General features: G+C 41.5%; 3 protein-coding genes across 5 annotated transcripts in view; all 3 read right to left on the minus strand.

Moving 5' to 3' along the window:
* LOC143038479 (ficolin-2-like) overlaps positions 1–22,319 on the minus strand; it is a 224,632-nt gene that overhangs the window by 91,927 nt on the left and 110,386 nt on the right. The window lies entirely within an intron of this gene.
* On the minus strand, positions 2,071–4,098 carry LOC143038212 (microfibril-associated glycoprotein 4-like). The gene is made up of 3 exons (XM_076207217.1): positions 3,089–4,098; positions 2,872–2,973; positions 2,071–2,494 (listed from the first exon to the last, which is right to left on the minus strand). Exons 1-3 carry the CDS (start codon positions 3,850–3,852, stop codon positions 2,317–2,319), a joined length of 1,044 nt encoding a protein of 347 aa, XP_076063332.1. The 5' UTR covers positions 3,853–4,098; the 3' UTR covers positions 2,071–2,316.
* LOC143038213 (microfibril-associated glycoprotein 4-like) lies at positions 11,569–14,802 on the minus strand. Of its 3 annotated transcripts, none has more exons than XM_076207218.1 (3): positions 13,958–14,802; positions 13,735–13,836; positions 11,569–11,911 (listed from the first exon to the last, which is right to left on the minus strand). In XM_076207218.1, the coding sequence occupies exons 1-3, from the start codon at positions 14,719–14,721 to the stop codon at positions 11,734–11,736; spliced, it is 1,044 nt and encodes a 347-aa protein (XP_076063333.1). In that variant the 5' UTR covers positions 14,722–14,802; the 3' UTR covers positions 11,569–11,733. The 3 variants fall into 3 exon arrangements, with proteins under 3 accessions (XP_076063333.1, XP_076063336.1, XP_076063335.1); XM_076207220.1 differs by lacking the exon at positions 11,569–11,911 and adding an exon at positions 12,790–13,469; XM_076207221.1 differs by lacking the exon at positions 13,735–13,836.

Consider the following 22,319-nt stretch of genomic DNA (forward strand, 5'->3'; position numbering starts at 1 on the left):
TATAGAATTTCTTTTCTATGTTTTGCACCCATGTGCGGTCGTCTGGCTGTAGATCTCTTAGTAGGGTAAAGAAGTCCATGGTATATTTTCCTCTGGATGTTTTTCGGCCTTAACTGGCCATCTCCAGGAGGTGTTAACTGGTCGAATGGTTGAAGGAGAATGACTCGGTTTGGCATGCTGCTGATATATATCAATGGTGGAGCGGAGAGCTGAAGCGTCCACCCACCAATGAGCGCAAGGGAAGCGCTCGCTGTCTTCTGGTTAGTAGCAATGTGTCAGGCTGCTGATGGATATTGAATACGGGTTTTTGATTGTAAATGAGCACCGCTTTTTTCATTTCTAGTCTGTTGTCGTTGTTCCTAATTATGATGGTTGTGATGCTTTCCATATGATGACCATTGTGTGTGAGTCCATGCTCGTACAAGTAATGTCTTCTTATGGCGCCGTCCTGCAGATGTGCTGAAATCCTTTTTGACAGTGTAGTAGTGGTGACGCCGATGTACCGAGAATTTAGGGAACTGCAGTCACCACTGGAACACATGTGTTGGTACACGACGTTAAGCTCTTGCACTTTACTTGCCTTAGGGAGGCAACTGTTCTTTACGACTAGGTTGGATGTCTTTCTTGTCTTGTAATAAATGAAGAGGTCGGTTTTTGAAGCCGCGTCGGTGGGTTTGACGTTCTTATACATGATATTTTTCAGGACTTTCGTCATCCTAGTAGGCTGAAGACATAATACAACCAGCTACATCAAACATAAAACTTTTACAGTAGTACTGTCTTCAGCTTACAAGGATGACGAAAAAGCCCTAAAAGAGATGGCCAGTTAAGGCCGAAAGACATCATAAGGAAAATATACTATGGACTTAAGCACCCTACCACGAGATCTACATTCAGACGAACGCACATTGGTCCGCAATATAGAAAAGAAATTCTATAAAGAGAATAATGCTATTGCAACTGTAGACTTACTTCCAATATATATATATATATATATATATATATATATATATATATATATGTATATATATATATATTTGTGTATATATATAAATATATATATACATATATATATATATATATATATACATATTTATATATATATATATATATAGTCACCGCTGACCAACTGGTTGCCACTCTTATGTTGTCAATGTAATGTGTCTTGTGACAGTTTATAAATACGAATGATCCAAAATTTCTTTCTCCCTTTCATATTTGTAACTACATTGTTTCCAATTTCATCAACTCTAATTTTCCATTTCTGATTTTATTGATTTATATCATCTCTATGTGCCTGTAACAACTTATAATATTTTTTCTCTCTTTTAATAGTCTTAGTATTACTTACACTTACACGCCCTTGCTAGTCTTCTCGGTCTCTCCAATCAAGCTCCCATGCAGCGAACCTTCCCACTTCAAACAACTCAACGGGCTTGGTCAACTTGTCCTAACCGTGTGTTCTGTCGGTTTCCTCTTCCATCGCGGTTTATCTCTTGTGGAGACAACCTTGTAACTGGGGTCAGCATCAAGGAAACGTATCACATATCATTAATGCCGGAGTTGACGTGACAGGCCTATACTGAGTCTATGGTTTGATACATAGTCGCTCATGCGATATTCCATGATTATCCGAAAGCACTTGGTAATCCAGATGTATCTTCAAGTCAGCATGCAATATCCATGTCTGTCTTGCACTCAAAAAGGAATGGAAACTCTGTCCAATACCAAGTGTATGGAGGTGTTGAGATGCGTTGGGGGCAAGGACGCATCCTTGTCTTGCTTCTGAAATAAGAGGCAAGAAGGTGGATACGTTCTTTTCTATACCTTATAGCTCTCTCTGTTCCAGAGTATAAGTTAAACATTATGTCAGTAATTCTCATAGGAATCCCACGGATCTTCGAAAGATCTCCAAACACCCCTCGTTGCACAGACTCAAGCGCCTTCTTGAGATGAACATAAGATGAAAGGAATCCCTGTTGAAACTTAAATTGGCGCTCCACAAGATTAAAGATTGAAAAGATATTTTCATTTTTCTAGAGAAGCTAATGACGCATTGAAACACATATCATTTTGTAAAGTTTTAATAATGCACCATTTACAAAGACAAAAATATGCAGAAGACAAATCATTTACATACATTACAAAGTAAAAAGAAATTAATAAACAAAGAATTCTGCAGAACATCTTTTTAGTGTAAACACTATCATTTCCATATGTAACCAGAACTCTATTGATTTTTTTTTAAGAAGTACATCATTGACCATTGGAAGTATCTTTAATAATGCCTCTTGTTTCAATTCTTCATGTTGGACTTCAGGTCCCTATCGACGCAGAGGGTCTAATTTTCATTTCCACCTTGCGAAGAGAGTAGCGATCTCCTCTAAAAGTGTGCCATGACACACCATCTGCATCCGACTCCATGGGTCCCCTAAGATACTTGCCATTGAGGTTTGACCAGTGGCAGCTCTTGTACCACCACGCTCCCTTAAATCTAAAGGAAGTAGATGGTTATCAAAATGCTTATATTCAGGATGGAGCAGTGATTTAATGTCGATATAATGCTACAACAATAACAATGACATTAATATGGAATAACATTACAATGTAGTATTACATGAACATAACCACAAAAAAGTATATACATTCATGTGTATACATATAAACATGTAAGGATACGCACACACATAAAGATACAAAAGTAAATGAATAAATAAAAATCGCGAAAGGAGTTCAGCAAGGCAATACGATTTCATCCTACCTATTAAGAACTTGCCTGGAAGAAATTTCCATGGGGGTGAAATTGTATAGGAAAGGATTGGAAATTGATATGTATGGGTGTGCATATCTATGTGTTTGGAGATATCTTACCTGACAGCACAGCTTTGTGGATGTTCGTCGTTATCATTATCGTGGGTCGAAAACCTGTTACCACACTGATATGAGAAACTGTCCCCAGCATCTCCAGTGTATCTGTTACAAGAAAGCGGGAGAGAGGAGGAAGAGAAGGGTTATATAAAAAAGACAACAATTAATGCATTGCTCCAAGACAATAATAAACTTTCCTTTTATCATCACGATGCATTACCTCCCACAGCACATGACGTATTCGGAGTCGGAGTCCTTGACGTGAAAGAAACCGTACTTGGCCCAACGCGTGACGTTGTTGAAGTCGGACAGATCAATGCGGAGTTCCTGGAGGCTGTGCGACGTCAGATGGCGAATGTTTTCAAGGCCGAGCCAATGCTCACCCTCCAGATCTCCGAAGCCCTTCTCATACTCTATCCAGGTACGCTGGAAATCCAGGTAAGGAGGAAGGTCGTCGCGTCTTTGAATCACGGCCCATCCTCCACCGTCTGTCTCCTGATCACAAAAGACTTGGAGGGCCCAGTTGGGACAGCAGGGAAAAGGGTAGATTCCTCTGACACCACGACCGGAGTCTCCTGCCTCCTTCAGGTCGAGGCAGTGTCGAGGACGGGAAGACTCCTTCTTGGGCGTCAGGGATTTAGATGGGGACTGGGTGAGGTTTTGGGGGATGTGGAGCAGTGCTTGTAAGGGCAGTGTCTCTGCTGTGTTTTGTAGTTCCTGGACCAAGCTTGAGAGCTGCTGGATATCCAACGTCATGTTGTGAATAGCCAGTGCAAAAGAGGGCGACTGCTGTATTGCCTGCGGGTTACTGTCCTCGTGGCACTGTGCCAAGGCGCGACTGACACACGAGGGTGCGAACCCCGCCAATTCCAGGAAAGAAGAGACAGAGGCCGTCGATAGCTTGTGTCCACCACTAGGAACTACTTTGGTCGAAATGCTGAGGAAGACCGCTAGCAGCTGGAGCTTGACTGTCTTTGCTTGCATCTTGTTTTTGTGTATACCGAGCAGTTGTCACATGACGCTACCTCTGCAGATATGTAGGTGCTCTGTTGTCCCACTGCCCTGTGAACTTCCTGTCAACGGATGCTCCAATATATTGTGTGTTCGACCAGGATTCTACCTTCCGCCATGCCACGAGTTTGGAAGACTGTGTTCCTTTCAGACAATTGTTCGAACGAATAACTTATCTGCAAAAAAAACTGTCACATCAATAACTCTTATATTTTATTATATATCATATATCTAAAAACGACAACATTTCAATGGAAAAAGTATTGCAATTTCTGCCGTTGGTATCTCATACCTCTTAATAGAAATGACTAGGGTGAGACAACAACAAGGTCAAATTTATTATCTTTTTTTTCAATATACACTCATATCACCACATTGTACTCCTAATTCATTGATGAGAACTTAGTGCCAATAACTTTCTTCAAAGATGTATGTCCGTGAATGTGCTCGTTTATGTAATTCAGGATGCCTGTGTTTACCTATAAATGTATACTTTGTACCAATATACAAAATATAAGCTATAGTCTTGGGTGTCACTTCTCTTTAATTGCGTCGATTAAAGTTATTTTAATAATTCATATATTTTTTGCCAACCTTAATCGAAATACGTATATGCAAAAAGATAAATATTTTTTAGAAAAGGAAAAATAATGTGAAACGACAGGAAGTGATAGTAAGCCTTATAAGAGTGAATTCGGAAGGCAAGTAAAAATTGTATTTGAAAATTACAAGAGAGCGAGTGTTAAAAGTGATTGCGGATTTGCATCTACCCTCTTAGCATGGAGTGAATTGGAATATCAAACATGTTGTTATACACGGCTATTTATCCATCTATCTGCTAGCTAGCTATGTATATATGATTACACACACACACACACACACACACACACACACACATATATATATATATATATATATATGTATGTATATATATATACATATATATATATATATATATATATATATATATATATATATAGAGAGAGAGAGAGAGAGAGAGAGAGAAAGATTCCGCACTGCCGAAACTGTTTGGGTTCCCCTCCTCTTCCAATCGCTACGAGTAACGGACGACTGGGCCACCTTACATACCCAATTATGCATACATTTGATTTACAAAGAATTAATACAATACGATAAAATAAAATACAATAAAGTAAAATAAAATACAACAAAATTAAATGTAATAGAATAAAATAAAATTATATAAGATGTTACTTGTGCAACAGCTGAAAGTGCTCTACGCACTTGCACGCAAAGGAAATGAATTAAAACTTATTCACCCACACTGTGACTTTTTTCATCTTGTCCTCTCTCACTCACGTAGTTTAAAATGAAGCCACTTTATGTTGCGTTTGTGTTTGTGTTTCTAGCGCCCAGGTATATTGGATTTAAGTCTATGCAATTGTTTACGCTAAATTCTTTTATTATCCACGCTTCTAAGAATAATCTCTTTTTTCTTTGAGTTGTCTCTATGTACCACTGTGGCTCCTTTGCAGTCAATGTTGTGTTGTAATTCGTTCATGTGTTTATAGAGTGCTGAGGTTGCATCATTCCGTTTAATTGCTTGCTTATATTCTTCAATTCTAGTGGCGAATTTCTTCTGTGTTTCTCCTATGTAATCTGCATCACAATCCAAACAGCCAATGCGGTACACTACACCCACCTGCTGGGTGGGTGTTTCTATGTCCATGACCCTGGTGAGGTTGTGATGCAGTGTTGCGTGGTTTGTGTGCTACCTGTATTTTCTTGTCCCGGAGTATCCTGGACATTACCTCTGATGCATCTTTATTGTATGGAATTGTGACCCTGTGTCCTGTGTAAGGGGATTGTGTCCCGGTGCGTCGTGTCCTCGTCCAATTCTGTACTAAGATAATAGAGTTAAAAACTCATACAACAGCTTATCACCTTGAGTCACAAGGAGACCTAGAAAGGATCCGCCAAACTCTTAAAGCAATGCTACGTAAGTTCTGTAACAGCAAACTATTTGATTGGGGTGGGGGATTGCCTCCCATGCTATTTGCCATTGGTGAAAGCACTTAAAAGTCATTAGGATATTCTCCCTTTGAGCTTTTATATGGTCGACAAGTGAGAAGACGTTTTAATATTCTAAAAAGTCAGTGGTACAGTGATAGCTCTAACCACCCCAAGCAGACTGTAAATAAACTTGTAGATCAGTTGAAACACCGAATGAAAGTAGTTCGAACTATTTCTTTAGAGCTTTAGGCTAGCTCAATCAAAAACGAAGGAGCATTCTGATGTTAAAACTAAACTGAGAGATTTTAAGCCTGTTGATGAAGTTTTACTTTATTTGCCAATTCCAGTAGCTCCCCTTTCAAATAAATTCCAAGGTTCATATACCTTGTCATATAGTGTAAATAAATTAAATTACGTTGTACTTACGCCAGATAGACGTAAAGACTCAAAATTAGTTCATATCAACTTAATGAACCTATATCACCGAAGGGACCCTACTGATGAACTACGGAAACTAGTATCTTTAATTTCAAATGTTATCCCCTTTGATTCAATCCTTAACATACGAAAACCACAAACAACTACTCCTAACTCCATCTTACTTGAAAATCCAGAGAAATTACTCTCTAACCCTTTGCCACCGCCACATGCAACTCCTCACCAAATACCGTATGGTATGTAGACACCACCCTGGTCTCTGTGCCATTGCAGAGAACGACATAGTCCTCCACCAGAGTCCATGCAAATTACCCCCTCGCAAGCTGCAGATTCTTCGAGTAGAGGTCAGCTATTTACTAGAGACGGGACTAGCCGTTCCCAGTTCATCTCCATGGGCTTCACCCTGTCTGCTCGTGCCTAAGGAGGATGGCGGGTGGCAGCTCTGCACGGACTATCGTAACCTCAACGACGTTACGGTGAAGGATAACTGTCTGCTTCCCCTCATGGACACCCTACTGATGAACTACGGAAACTAGTATCTTTAATTTCAAATGTTATCCCCTTTGATTCAATCCTTAACATACGAAAACCACAAACAACTACTCCTAACTCCATCTTACTTGAAAATCCAGAGAAATTACTCTCTAACCTTTTGCCACCGCCACATGCAACTCCTCACCAAATACCGTATGGAATGTAGACACCACCCTGGTCTCTGTGCCATTGCAGAGAACGACATAGTCCTCCACCAGAGTCCATGCAAATTACCCCCTCGCAAGCTGCAGATTCTTCGAGTAGAGGTCAGCTATTTACTAGAGACGGGACTAGCCGTTCCCAGTTCATCTCCATGGGCTTCACCCTGTCTGCTCGTGCCTAAGGAGGATGGCGGGTGGCAGCTCTGCACGGACTATCGTAACCTCAACGACGTTACGGTGAAGGATAACTGTCTGCTTCCCCTCATGGACACCTTAGTAGATAATGTGTCCAACTAAAATAAGACTCTTCAATGGCTATCAATAAATTCTCCTATCCCCATACGCCCAATAATTATCCTCCTTCATAATCTCTTTTGGCCTTTATAGTTACGCCGTTTTACCCTTCGGGCTATGTAATGCCCCTCCTACTTTACAAAAGACTGTTAATGTAACCATGTCTGGGTTACCTAACACCCACACATACTTAAACGACCTCATTATTTTAGCAGATACCTGGTCCGACCACCTGAACAAATTAGATGATCTCCTTGATTGCCTAGCAACGAACGTGTTCGTCATCAACTTGGCGAAATTCACGCTCGAAAACGCTACGGTAGCGTACCTTGGGCACGTCGTGGGGAATGGACAATGCTGACCCAAACAAACCAATGTGGAGGTCATCCTGAGATTTGCTGTTACCAAGAACCGCAAATCCCTTCAATGGTTCTTGGGAATGGCAGGATATTAAGGCAGCTTCTCTATGAACTTCTCGTCTGTAGCTGACTCCCCTAATGTTCTCACCAAACCAAAGGGAGAAGTTTGTCTGGACCACCTTATGCCAGACGTCCTTCGAAGTACTCAAACAATTCCTAATCAACGAATCAGTGTCTCAAACCCCGGGCTTCTCCAGTCCCTTTGTACTGAAAGTGGATGCAGCTGAAGATGGAATCGGAGCTGCTCTTCTACAAACTGAAGCAGGCGACAAAATTTTGCATCCTATCTGCTACTACTCAGCGAAGCTTCTCCTTCACCAACTCCACAGCCTACTCCACATTGCAAAAAGAAGCGTACCTTGGGCACGTCGTGGGAATGGACAATGCTGACCCAAACAAACCAATGTGGAGGTCATCCTGAGATTTGCTGTTACCAAGAACCGCAAATCCCTTCAATGGTTCTTGGGAATGGCAGGATATTAAGGCAGCTTCTCTATGAACTTCTCGTCTGTAGCTGACTCCCCTAATGTTCTCACCAAACCAAAGGGAGAAGTTTGTCTGGACCACCTTATGCCAGACGTCCTTCGAAGTACTCAAACAATTCCTAATCAACGAATCAGTGTCTCAAACCCCGGGCTTCTCCAGTCCCTTTGTACTGAAAGTGGATGCAGCTGAAGATGGAATCGGAGCTGCTCTTCTACAAACTGAAGCAGGCGACAAAATTTTGCATCCTATCAAGCGTACCTTGGGCACGTCGTGGGGAATGGACAATGCTGACCCAAACAAACCAATGTGGAGGTCATCCTGAGATTTGCTGTTACCAAGAACCGCAAATCCCTTCAATGGTTCTTGGGAATGGCAGGATATTAAGGCAGCTTCTCTATGAACTTCTCGTCTGTAGCTGACTCCCCTAATGTTCTCACCAAACCAAAGGGAGAAGTTTGTCTGGACCACCTTATGCCAGACGTCCTTCGAAGTACTCAAACAATTCCTAATCAACGAATCAGTGTCTCAAACCCCGGGCTTCTCCAGTCCCTTTGTACTGAAAGTGGATGCAGCTGAAGATGGAATCGGAGCTGCTCTTCTACAAACTGAAGCAGGCGACAAAATTTTGCATCCTATCTGCTACTACTCAGCGAAGCTTCTCCTTCACCAACTCCACAGCCTACTCCACATTGCAAAAAGAAGCGTACCTTGGGCACGTCGTGGGGAATGGACAATGCTGACCCAAACAAACCAATGTGGAGGTCATCCTGAGATTTGCTGTTACCAAGAACCGCAAATCCCTTCAATGGTTCTTGGGAATGGCAGGATATTAAGGCAGCTTCTCTATGAACTTCTCGTCTGTAGCTGACTCCCCTAATGTTCTCACCAAACCAAAGGGAGAAGTTTGTCTGGACCACCTTATGCCAGACGTCCTTCGAAGTACTCAAACAATTCCTAATCAACGAATCAGTGTCTCAAACCCCGGGCTTCTCCAGTCCCTTTGTACTGAAAGTGGATGCAGCTGAAGATGGAATCGGAGCTGCTCTTCTACAAACTGAAGCAGGCGACAAAATTTTGCATCCTATCTGCTACTACTCAGCGAAGCTTCTCCTTCACCAACTCCACAGCCTACTCCACATTGCAAAAAGAAGCGTACCTTGGGCACGTCGTGGGGAATGGACAATGCTGACCCAAACAAACCAATGTGGAGGTCATCCTGAGATTTGCTGTTACCAAGAACCGCAAATCCCTTCAATGGTTCTTGGGAATGGCAGGATATTAAGGCAGCTTCTCTATGAACTTCTCGTCTGTAGCTGACTCCCCTAATGTTCTCACCAAACCAAAGGGAGAAGTTTGTCTGGACCACCTTATGCCAGACGTCCTTCGAAGTACTCAAACAATTCCTAATCAACGAATCAGTGTCTCAAACCCCGGGCTTCTCCAGTCCCTTTGTACTGAAAGTGGATGCAGCTGAAGATGGAATCGGAGCTGCTCTTCTACAAACTGAAGCAGGCGACAAAATTTTGCATCCTATCTGCTACTACTCAGCGAAGCTTCTCCTTCACCAACTCCACAGCCTACTCCACATTGCAAAAAGAAGCGTACCTTGGGCACGTCGTGGGGAATGGACAATGCTGACCCAAACAAACCAATGTGGAGGTCATCCTGAGATTTGCTGTTACCAAGAACCGCAAATCCCTTCAATGGTTCTTGGGAATGGCAGGATATTAAGGCAGCTTCTCTATGAACTTCTCGTCTGTAGCTGACTCCCCTAATGTTCTCACCAAACCAAAGGGAGAAGTTTGTCTGGACCACCTTATGCCAGACGTCCTTCGAAGTACTCAAACAATTCCTAATCAACGAATCAGTGTCTCAAACCCCGGGCTTCTCCAGTCCCTTTGTACTGAAAGTGGATGCAGCTGAAGATGGAATCGGAGCTGCTCTTCTACAAACTGAAGCAGGCGACAAAATTTTGCATCCTATCTGCTACTACTCAGCGAAGCTTCTCCTTCACCAACTCCACAGCCTACTCCACATTGCAAAAAGAAGCGTACCTTGGGCACGTCGTGGGGAATGGACAATGCTGACCCAAACAAACCAATGTGGAGGTCATCCTGAGATTTGCTGTTACCAAGAACCGCAAATCCCTTCAATGGTTCTTGGGAATGGCAGGATATTAAGGCAGCTTCTCTATGAACTTCTCGTCTGTAGCTGACTCCCCTAATGTTCTCACCAAACCAAAGGGAGAAGTTTGTCTGGACCACCTTATGCCAGACGTCCTTCGAAGTACTCAAACAATTCCTAATCAACGAATTAGTGTCTCAAACCCCGGGCTTCTCCAGTCCCTTTGTACTGAAAGTGGATGCAGCTGAAGATGGAATCGGAGCTGCTCTTCTACAAACTGAAGCAGGCGACAAAATTTTGCATCCTATCTGCTACTACTCAGCGAAGCTTCTCCTTCACCAACTCCACAGCCTACTCCACATTGGAAAAAGAAGCCCTGCCGATGGTTTCAGCCTTCTCCCATATTGAGTGCTATCTTAGTGTGCTCCCGTGGCTGAGACCTTGCTTTACACTGACCACAACCCCTTGGTATTCATCTGATAAAGCCTATCTCAGTAATCAACGTATTCTCCACTGGGCCTTTGCTTTCCAATCGTTCCACTTCCGTGTGACCCACATACACGGAGAAGATAACATCCATACCAATGCCTTGTCAAGAGGAACAGAGAATTTTCCTCCCCCCGTGTCGAACGAACTTCCAGTCCAGCAATGAAGAAGTTTAGCCATGGGTGGTCCTTTAATTGATGTGATGTGCTCTCTATGAGTTAGAGCCACCCAGGAGTTATCCGGTAGAAACTGATTTGGAGACATTCATCATATAATCATAATAATTATTTTGTAGCATATAAAACATGATACACAACACACATTACAAGCATTTAGACCAGCACCTTAGATGGATGGAAGGGTCAGGCGTCTTGAAAAGTGGGCCTGCCTCTCCCTCCCCGGCTGGACTCCCAAACATCGAAGGCTGGACTCTCCATTTCTGTGCCTCAATGTGGCATTACAGATTATTTGGGTGGGCGAAAGTAAGGAGAGGAAGTCTTTCTTAACCAGGTATATTTTGAGGCTAGAATCTTTTCGATATAAGTGAATCTTGGTATTGACAAAGGTTCATCTATTTCAGTCCAACATTCACATTTATTTTTCTCAAAAATGCTAAAACATAGGTCGACTAGGATAAGATTCTTTTTAGTGAAATAATATGCGCAATGAACGAAAGATCGTGATATGCAACTATCATATATCTCTCAAAAAGTCATGCAGAATCTGAACAGTAAACAACTGACAATCGCCCCAAGGCGAATAAATCTCATTCAGCAACAGCAATCATATCAAGTGTTTATTTCTCAGTGGTTACACTATTTTTTCAAATTATCTGTTAAACATTTCTCTCGATATTTGCATACAGAATACAGCATGGATCATTACAGATATACATTTCTTTTTATTACGCGACCTATTCCATTTCATCATACAAAACATTATGGCTTGAACGACGCGGAGGGCCTAATTTTCATTTCCACGCTGCGCAGAGAGTACTGTTGTCCCCTCCAAGAAGACCACGTTACTCCGTCTGCTAAAGACTCTGTCAGTCCCTTCAGGTATTTGCCGTTCAGGTTTGTCGAATGGCATTTCGCATACCACCAAGCGCCCTTATAGCTAAAGGGAGGAGATAGTCATCAAAATACAGATTTTTTGCTCATGACAGTCATGATTAAAATTATAAGCTATAATAGGGACACCAGTGATTTCATAATGCAGTGGTACAAGGACATGTGGCCAAGAAAAAGGAAAAACTTTAGAAAACAACAGAAACAAAACAAAAAGTAATGAATGAATCTGCATATAAAGCGTGTATGTATGTGTGTGTGTGTGTGTGTGTGTGTGTGTGTGTGTGTGTGTGTGTGTGTGTGTGTGTGTGTGTGTGTGTGTGTGTGTGTGTGTGTGTGTGTGTGTGTGTGTGTGTGTGTGTGTGTGTGTGTGTGTGTGTGTGTGTGTGTGTGTGTGTGTGTGTGTGTGTGTGTGTGTGTGTGTGTGTGTGTGTGTGTATTCACCTTGAAATTCACCATCACTTTGGTCTTTAGATCACGTGCTGGACCTGTGAACGACAGCAATTTCCCTCCCGGAAGAGAGCTCAGAGCTCCTATGACCCATGTATGGGTAATGCTATAACCTTAAACGCACACACACACCCAACTCCCCACCCACGATAGATGGAGTAACGACTCGAAGAGCAGCGATACTGAAATTATTTCAGCCCCTGGTAGAATTCGAACCCGGACTACCGTAGTGACAGTCGGGAATTCTACCAACCGCGCCACCAAGTCGTATGTGCGTGTGTGTGTGTATGTGTGTGTGTGTGTTTGTGTGTGTGTGTTAGTGTGTGTGTGTGAATGTTTGTGTGTGTGTGTGTGTGTGTGTGTGTGTGTGTGTGTTTTTCTTATGTGTGTGCGTGTATATATATAATATATATATATATACATATATGTATATATATATATATATATATATATATATATATATATGTATATGTATATATGTAACATACATATATTCAACAAAGACCCACTGTGTTAGATAAGAAGAGCTGAAGTAGACGATATCCATATATTTTGATCACAGACTGTTATCCTCTTCAGTGGAATATAGAGTAGTGAGGACAATACATGTCTGATATACAGAAAAAGAAAAGAAATATGGACAGGACTCAAGTGGCATCTATTGCCTTGCTCGGCAAGTCACCCGCCTTCACCAAGGATGGTAATAATTTATTGACTGCCCAGGTGGTAATACAATCTGGTGACCATTGTCCACTTGAGATACTAAGATTACGAAATTGTTTAATCAAAGATGATTCTATTATTTTCCTTTTAAAAACTACACTTAGTGTTGAAAATCATTTTGCCTTGTTCCAGTCCTTCTTTGTCTAAGTGTTAGAAAACAGCGGAATTTTGTTGTTCATATCTAACTGGGTTCTTATGTTCTTTCATCCTAGTGTGTAAATCTCTGCCCGTTTGCCCCCAATGTATCTTATTACAATCCGAGCATGGAAGTTTATAAACACCTTCATTTACTTTTTCTCTAGGTCTTTGATGTACATTAACTATTTTCTTAAACAGGTTATTGGGATAACTAAATTCAATACATATGTCTTCCTTTGGTAGAAATTGGGAATAATAATTTATGGCAAGCCGTATACCACCAAGCGCCCTTAAATCTAAAAAAGAGAACGTGCTTATCAAAATATAGATTTTTAGATCATAATAATCGTAATTGGAAGTATATGCTGTCACAATGATATCAATGAGATTATACTGCAATGTTACAAGCATATATGAACATGAAAAAAGAAACGTTAGGAAATAGACACAAACCTGTGTGTATTGATTCATATACACGTGTGTGTATATGTTTGTGTACGAGTATGTGCTTGTCTGCGTTTGTATATATGTATTTGTATGTGTTTGTTAAAGGTATCTTACTCGACAGCACAATTTTCTCCATGCCCGTCGTTATCGCTATCATGAGTCGTGAACTTGTAACCAGAGTGACCTGATAAACTGTCTCCGGCATCACCAGTGTACCTGCAGCAAGAAAAAGGGAGAAAGGATGGAAACAGATATTATATGAAAAATACAGCACTGAGTGCATTGTTCCAAGGTTTCAATCTTAGTAATATTAATTTTTCATCATCATGGTATTTACCTTCCACAATTCATGACGTATTTGGAGTCCGAATCCCTGACGTGGAAGAAACCGTACTTGGCCCACCTCGTGGCGTTGTCAAAGTCGGACAGATTGATGCGGAGTTCCTGGAGGCTGTGCGACGTCAGGTGGTGAATGTTTTCGAGACCGAGCCAATGCTCACCTTCCACGTCCCCGAAGCCTTTCTCGTACTCTATCCAGGTGCGGTAGAAGTCCTCGTAAGGAGGAAGGTCGTCGCGTCTTTGAATCACGGTCCATCCTCCACCGTCTGTCTCCTGGTCACAAAAGACTTGGAGGGCCCAGTTGGGACAGCAGGGGAAAGGATAGATCCTTCTAACACCACGACCAGAGTCTCCATCCTCCTTCAGGTCAAGGCAGTTCCGAGGACGATAAGACACTTTCTTGGGCGTAAGGGCTTGAGATGGGGACTGAGTGAGGTTTTGGAGGGCGTGAAGCAACGCTTGTAAAGGCAGTGCCTCTGCTGTGCTCTGTAGCTCCTGAACAGAGCTTGAGAGCTGTTGGATGTCCAGCGTTATGTTGTGAATGGCCAGTGCAAACAAGGGTGACTGCTGCAGTGCCTGTGGATTGCTGTCCTCGTGGCACTGTGCCAGGGCGCGACTAACGCAGGAAGGTGCAAACCCTGCTAACTCAAGAAAGGAAGAAATGGAGGCCGTCGATAGCTTCTGACCGCCACAAGGAACTACGGCGGTCGAGATACAGACCAAGACCGCTAGTAGCTGGAGCTCGCCTGTCTTTGTGTGCATCTTGTCTTCCTGTGCACAAAGCTGCTGTCAGATGGCGGTGCTTCTGCTGATGTCGATGCTTGTGTTCTGTGGCCCCACGACCCTATGAGCTCCCTGTCGACGGACGCTCCAATATGTTGTGTGTTCCACCAGGATTCCACCTTCCGCCATGTAACGAGTTCGGAACCCGTTTTCTTTTGAAAAATCTCTTGGACCGAATAAAGTAATTGAAAAACAATGTCAAATATGTATCTCCTATATTTCCTGATAAAACAAATAACTATAAACGCGACCATTTCAGTGGAAAAACTGTTGCAATTGCTGTCGCAGGCAACTCGGTCCTCTTAACTGACGTGGCTATGACGAAACAGCTGCAAGGTCAAATTCATGAGCTTCACCTCATTGTTCACTCATATCATTACATTCTATTCCAACAGACTCCTGTTGGGAGTTTTATGGCTGTAACTATCTGCTACTATTTCACCGTGGATCTGCATGTTTATATATATTGGTATGACCACATTTACCTAACTGAAAATATTGTTTATCGATATACAATATAAAACCTGTAAATTTGGATTTCCTTCTCTTTCCAACCACAGCTTAAATTTACATTGAATTAATCTTATATAGTTTTCAATTCTAAGTGTAGTTTTTAAAAGGAAAATAATAGAATCATCTTTGATTAAACAATTTCCTAATTTTAGTATCTCAAGTGGACAATGGTCACCAGACTGTATTACCACCTGGGCAGTCAATAGATCATTACCATCCTTGGTGAAGGGGGGTGACTTGCCGAGCAAGGCAATAGATGCCACTTGAGTCCTGTCCATATTTCTTTTCTTTCTCTGTATATCAGACATGTATTGTCCTCACTACTCTATATTCCACTGAAGAGGATAATAGTCTGTGATCGAAATATATGGATATCGTCTACTTCAGCTCTTCTTATCCAACACAGTGGGTCTTTGTTGAATATATGTATGTATACATATATACATACATACATGCATATATATATATATATATATACTGTATATATACACGCGCATACATAATACACACATACAAACACACACACACACACACACACACACACACACACACACACACACACACACACACACACACACACACACACACACACACACACACACACACACAAACACATACACACACATGCACATACACATACTTTATATGCACATTCATTCACATTTTGTTCTCTTTCTGTTGTTTTCTAATGTTTTTCCCTTTTTCTTGGCCACATGTGTTTGTACCATGGCAGTATAAAATCGCTGATGTCCCTATTGTAACTTATGATTTTAATCATATATCTGTCATGAGCAAAAAAATCTATATTTTGATGACTATCTCCTCCCTTTAGCTATTAGGGTGCTTGGTGGTATTTGAAATGCCATGCGACAAACCTGAACGGCAAGTACCTGAAAGGGCCGATGGAGTCTTTCGCAGACGGAGTAACGGGGTCTTCTTGGAGGGGACAACACTACTCTCTGCGCAGAGTGCAAATGAAAATCAGGCCCTCTGCGTCGTTCAAGCCATGATGTCCCCTATGAACAAACAGAATAGGTCGCGTGATCAAAAAATGTCTGTAATGAGCCGTGATGTATTCTGTATACAAATATCGAGAGAAATGTCTAATCGATAATTTGAAAACAATAGTATAACCACTGAGAAATAAACACTTGATGTGATTGCTGTTGCCTGATGAGCTTAATTCACCTTGGGGTGATTGTCAGCTGTTTACTGTTCAGATTCTGCATGACATTTTAAGCGATATATGATAGATACAATTCACGATCTTTAGTTATTTTCGCATGTTATCTAACTAAAAAGAAGCTTATCCTAGTTGACCTATATTTTAGCATTTTTGAGATAAATAGTCTTAAATGTTGGACTGATATAGATGAACCATTATGAATACCAAGATTCACTTATATAGAAAAGATTCTAGCCTCAAAATACATGTGGTCAAGAAAGATTTCCTCCCCTCACTTTCGTCTACTCAGCATAACCTGTAATGAGACATTGAGGCACAGACATGGAGAGTCCAGCCTTCGGGGTTTGGGAGTCTAGTTGGGGAGGGAGAAACAAGCCCACTTTTCAAGACGCCTGACCCATGCATCCCTCCAAAGTGCTGGTCTCAATGTTTGTATTGTTTGTTGTGTATCATATTTTAGATGTTAAAAAAATAATTATGATCATACGATGAATATCTCCAAATCAGTTTCTACCGGATGACTCCCGAGTGGCTCTCACTCATAGAGAGCACATCACAGCACTTAAAGGACGCTAAACCTCTCTGTTGCTGGACTGGAAGTTCGTTCGACACGGGGGGAGGAAAATTCTCTGTTCCTCTTGACAAAGTTTCAGCAAGAATGTTATTTTTTTCCGCATATGTGGGTCACACGGAAGTGGAACGATTGGAAAGCCAAGGCCCAGTGGAAAATACGTTGATTGCTGAGACGGTCTTTATCAGATGAACACCAAGGGGATGTGGTCAGTGTAAAGTAAGGTCTCAGCCACGGGAGCACTAAGATAGCACTCAAAATGGGAGAAGGCTGAAACCACCACCAGGTCTTCTTTTTCCACTGTAGAGTAGGCGCATTGCTGAGGGAGAAGCTTCGCGGAGTAGTAGTAGACGGGATGTAAGGTTTTGTAGGAGAGCAGCTCCGATTTCGTCTTCAGCTTCATCCACTTGCAGCACAAGGGGACTAGAGAAGTCTGGGGTTTGAGACACTGGCTCGTTGATTAGGAATTGTTTGAGTGCTTTGAATATTATCTGGCGTTCGGTGGTCCAGACGAACTTCTCCCTTTGGGCTGGTGAGAGCAGTAAGGGGGGCAGCTACAGACTAGAAGTTCCTGCAAAAGCGGCGGTAATATTCTACCATTCCCATGACCCATTGAGGGAAATTGCGGTTCTGGGTAGCAGAAAATCTCAGGATGGCCTCCACATTGGTTTGTTTGGGTCAGCATTGTCCATTCCTCACGACGTACTCAAGGTGCGGTACTGTAGCGTTCCCGAGCGTGGATTTCGCTAAGTTAATGACGAGCCTGTTTGTTGCTAAGTAATCAAGGAGGGTATCTAACTTGCTTAGGTGATCTGACCAGGTATCTCCTAAAATAATGAGATCGTTTAAGTACGCGTGGATGTAAAGTAACCCAGACATGGTTACATTAACAGCCGTTTGGAAAGAAAAAGGGGCATTACATTGCCCGAATGGTAAAACTGCGTAATAACAAAGGCCAAAAGAGATTATGAAGGAGGATAATATTTGGGCTTTTGGGGATAAGAGAATTAAGTGATAGCCATTGATGAAGCCTATTTTAGTTAAATACACTAAGGTGTCGATGAAGGGAAACAGACAGCTATCCTTCATCATAATGTCGTTGAGGTTACGATAGTCTATGCTGAGCTGCCATCCGCCGTTTTCCTTAGGCATGAGAAGACAGGGTGAAGCCCATGGGGTTGAACTGGGATCGGCTAGTCCCGTCTCTAGTAAATAGTTGACCTCTACCAGAAGAATCTGCAGTTTGCGAGGGGGTAATTTGTAAGGACCCTGGTGGTGAGGAGATACATTAGGTTTGAGCACTATGTTGTGCTCTGCAATGGCACAGAGACCAGGGTGTATGACGACATCGTGGTGCGATGGTGAAAGGTTAGAGAGTAATTTCTCTGGTTTTTCATGTAAGATGGAGTTAGGAGTAGTTGTTTGTGGATTTGTTATGTTAAGGATTGATCAAGAGGGTAAACATTTGAAAATAAAGATACCGGTCTCCGTAGTTCATCAGTAGGGTCCCTTCGGTGGTATAGTTTCATTTAGTTTGTATGAACTGATTTTGAGTCTTTACACCTTTGTGGCGCAAGTGCAACGTAATTTTATTTATTTAAACTATATGACAAAGTATATGGACCTTGAAATCTATTTGAGAGGGGAGCTACTGGAAGTGGCAAATAAAGCAAGGCTTCATCGCTAGTCTTGAACTATCTTAATTTAGTTTTAACATCAAAATGCTCCTTAATTTTCTACTTGGCTAGCCTAAAGTTCTCTAAAGCAGTGGTTCAAACTACCTTCATTCGGTGTTTCAACTGATCTAAATATTTATCTATAGTCTGCTTGGGGCTGTTAGAGCTCTCGTTGTAACACTAACTTTTTAGAACTTTAAGAGGTCCTCTCACTTTTCGACTATATAGAAGCTCAAAGGGGGAATATCCTAATGACTCTTGAGTGCTTTCTCTAATGGTAAATAGCATGGGAGGATTTATTTGATCTTCTACACTTGTAGGACTTTTGTCACAAGGGTTTTTTACTATATCTAAAGGAAGTACTACTAATGAAACTGCATCTTCATTTCTTAGGATGAACTCAACTCCAGGAGTTGGCATTTACTTTTCTCTGAGGCCAACTGCTACTTCCTTATTTACAAGATTACAATTAAGAAATACTTTAGATAGATTTGCGGATTGAGCCGTGGACATATCCTCTATTTGGATCTAATATCCAGTATTCCTCTTTTTAAATTCAGGTAGGGCATCTTTAGATAAAATTAGTTGAAGAGAGCCAGAGTCTCTCAAAATTGCTATTGGGTAGAATGATCCTTCTTTAGTTATAGCAACTTAACCTGAGAATTTGAAATATCTAAAGAGACCCTCAGATGTCCAGGGCTAATTTACAATATATGACATAGGTTAAGATGACTTTGGGATTTTGTTACAACACCTAACTTTACGAAAGACTTGTCAAAATTTTGGGTCTTTCTAAAGTAGTGTGAAGGGGTACATTTTGGTTCGGGAAATTTGGAAATGTGATGTTCAGTACACTTACAATATTCACATAAAAATTACTGGGTACTCCCTCCAGCTTATCATCAGGAGTGCCAAAGACACGTACTGATCCCTGTACACGTGGCTTTTCCGTTGGTTACCCATTTTGTGTACTACTACAAAGTGATAAGCCAGGAAGATCGCCTCATTAAGATTTGAGACATCCTTATCCCTGGGATATATTATAGGACATGAAATGCGCCTCATAAACTGTTCGTATACCATAAGATATATGAGTTGAATATATAATTCTACCTCTTTGGAAGACAACCATTGCTTAAAAAGCTTTAGCTTTTCAGAAGCAAACTCTACCTAAGTGTCAAGGGGAGACTTAACTAAGTTCCTAAATTTTTGTCTGTAAGCTTGAGGGGTGATGTGGTACGCCGTTAATATACTTTCTTTTGCTAAAAAGTAGGATGTATATTCCTCAATAGTATTGAATACTCTAGCGGCTGTGCCAATTAGTTTAGTTTAGATAAGTCACGTACATTCATCTTCAGGCCATTTCCTGCGTTGGGCTAATTAATCAAATTGCCTGAAAAAGCATTCGGGATGTTACTCATTGAAATTTGGAACTGAATGGAGCTCTATGCAATCGGGATGTAGGTTTGCCCTCTTTTTCACGGCTTATCATCTTTAATTTACGTAAATACTCAAATCCTTTCATCTCTTTTTCATATTCTCCTCCACGTTCTTTCTACTCATTTTCAATTCTCACTTTTTCTCTTATTCCAATTTCTCCCCTTGTATTTTTTTCTAAGTCTACGTTGACCACCTATCTAATTTGGTTATCTCTAGGAATTTCACCAGTAGAGGAAGGAGGCTCATCTTCTCGTTTTTACCAGTAATGGTTTGAGGGGCTCAGTGGTACGCATTTATGTCTAACACTTCTTACTCAATAAGATCTTTAACTACTACATATTTGAGATTATATTTAGAAAGTTTGGAAAAAATATTATCTGATAGTGTTAGGTAATGAGCATTCATGTCTTTTTAGTCATTTTTCCTTCCAATTGTTTTCACAAATTCCTCGGGGGAAAACTCCATCTTGTAAATGAAAGGGCTAACTTAGGTTTTCTAGCTGTTTAAAATTGGTATTCCAATCCCTAGTGAATATTCGCCGCACCTTGGAACTCACTAATTAATGGCAACCTTTCCGTTCACCGCTTCGGTCAGAGTGAGAACACTAGATAAAGTGGGTTTTATCCACGGTTGAAATAGTTTTTTTTTTTTTTTTCAAAGAGTGTTTGAATATTTCTGGAACTCAGAAAACCTTCCCGAAGATTTTGTTTATTGCATAGGGATTTCGAAAGGAAATAAGGTATCGTATATAACTCTTAGCTGCATCAGAGATTATATATCGAAGGTCCAGATACATTTTCAAACATGACTTGTAATATGCTTAAAGGGGATGCTTGAAGCTGAAATTTCATTAGTTAATAGTGAGTACCAATTTTTCAGTCATAGCGACTGGGGAAGCTACAACAAATCATTTTTATGTTGGGTCAGAGTTAAATACCTGTAGTGATAATAAGGGGGAGAAGGTTGAGGGTACTTTTTTAGTGACGCACATTGTTATTTGCTCTTCGCTGGAAATTAATGGCTAAGGGAGATCAATAGATGTCCGAAAGGTCTCTTCCTCTTCTGTTCACCCAATACCTAAAGTTTGTCTTACCTAACCTCTATGTTCAATATTCCTTTCCCGTAGCAAACACAGAGTATACTAAGTTAAAATGTTGCGTGCATTTATCGAGAGGTATCAGAGTTGGCAAATGTGTATGATTTACTTCCTTTAAAATATATTTCTCAAGTTGAGTATTTTACCAGTCTTTCATCTATTTATTCATGACGATCAATTTAATCAAATTTATTAAATCAAAATCCCGGTCAGCAAGCCCCCATATTACAGCATGAGAGAAGGAGGGGTAGGGTCAGAATTTATTAACAAAGTTATAAGTAAAATTTTATCAATGCAATCAAAGCGAATGGCCCCCACGAGTATAGTTCGTACCCTTTTTGGGGGCGAGCGAGGAACTATGTTCTCTCGGCCCTCAAAGGTAATACCAGTTCGGGTGCTACTGGATCTGCTGGAGCTTGAATCAAACATCTAAAGGAATTAATGGGTTTAACAGAATTAGTGAATACAATGAACCATCAAAAGTGTACAATACAATGTTGTAGAAGGGGAACATCTGATACGAGGTGCTCAGCACCTCCGTATTGTAACAACAGTAGCGATGTTCGGGTGCATACGGACGAACCGTTCCGGCCCACTCGGATGCGGTTACTCTTGAGAACAGCAAAGATGAGAAGACCCAACGTCGAGTAGCCTGCGACTGGAGTAATGAAGACTTGGGATTGGCGTGGCAGTGGGTAGTCATCGCAGGACGTCTTCTGATCAAGTTCTATCCGACGTTGGGGAGGAGGGGTATATATACCCCTAAAACTGTCGACGTGGCTGATCCGCGCAGGCGCAGTCTTCTCGGGCTTCAAAAGTTCGAAGCCGACTTGCTTGTTGAACTGGCGCGCAAACAAGCCGATTCGCCGAAGTGGGGAGCCAAACGACTATCAGCAGCCACGATGAATTGTCTTGTCGCCCGGGGAAGGGGGATGGGCCCTTACACCCTTCTTATCAAGAACAGGTAATTGCTATTAGATGTACGGGTAAATAAGGTCAAATGTTAGAATAGCCGCCTGTTGCAGTCGTAGTATAAGAAAGATCTACCCTTTTCTCCGCTGTCGTGGGTGGGTCCTCCAAGTCTGTGACCAGAAG

The sequence above is a fragment of the Oratosquilla oratoria genome, chromosome 24 (genome assembly GCF_046742065.1).
Source record: "Oratosquilla oratoria isolate Oo_2021 chromosome 24, ASM4674206v1, whole genome shotgun sequence".
In the NCBI taxonomy this organism is placed as follows: domain Eukaryota; kingdom Metazoa; phylum Arthropoda; class Malacostraca; order Stomatopoda; family Squillidae; genus Oratosquilla; species Oratosquilla oratoria.

Bases quoted from the DNA above. Each gene is read 5' to 3' on its own strand.
- LOC143038212 (XM_076207217.1), bottom strand. From the start codon at position 3,852: ATGCAAGCAAAGACAGTCAAGCTCCAGCTGCTAGCGGTCTTCCTCAGC. The intron at 2,974-3,088 runs GTAATGCATCGT...TTCTTGTAACAG, and splicing joins TACGTCATGTGCTGTGGGAG to ATACACTGGAGATGCTGGGG. The intron at 2,495-2,871 runs GTAAGATATCTC...TACTTCCTTTAG, and splicing joins CCACAAAGCTGTGCTGTCAG to ATTTAAGGGAGCGTGGTGGT.
- LOC143038213 (XM_076207218.1), bottom strand. From the start codon at position 14,721: ATGCACACAAAGACAGGCGAGCTCCAGCTACTAGCGGTCTTGGTCTGT. The intron at 13,837-13,957 runs GTAAATACCATG...TTCTTGCTGCAG, and splicing joins TACGTCATGAATTGTGGAAG to GTACACTGGTGATGCCGGAG. The intron at 11,912-13,734 runs GTAAGATACCTT...TCCTCCCTTTAG, and splicing joins GGAGAAAATTGTGCTGTCGA to CTATAAGGGCGCTTGGTGGT.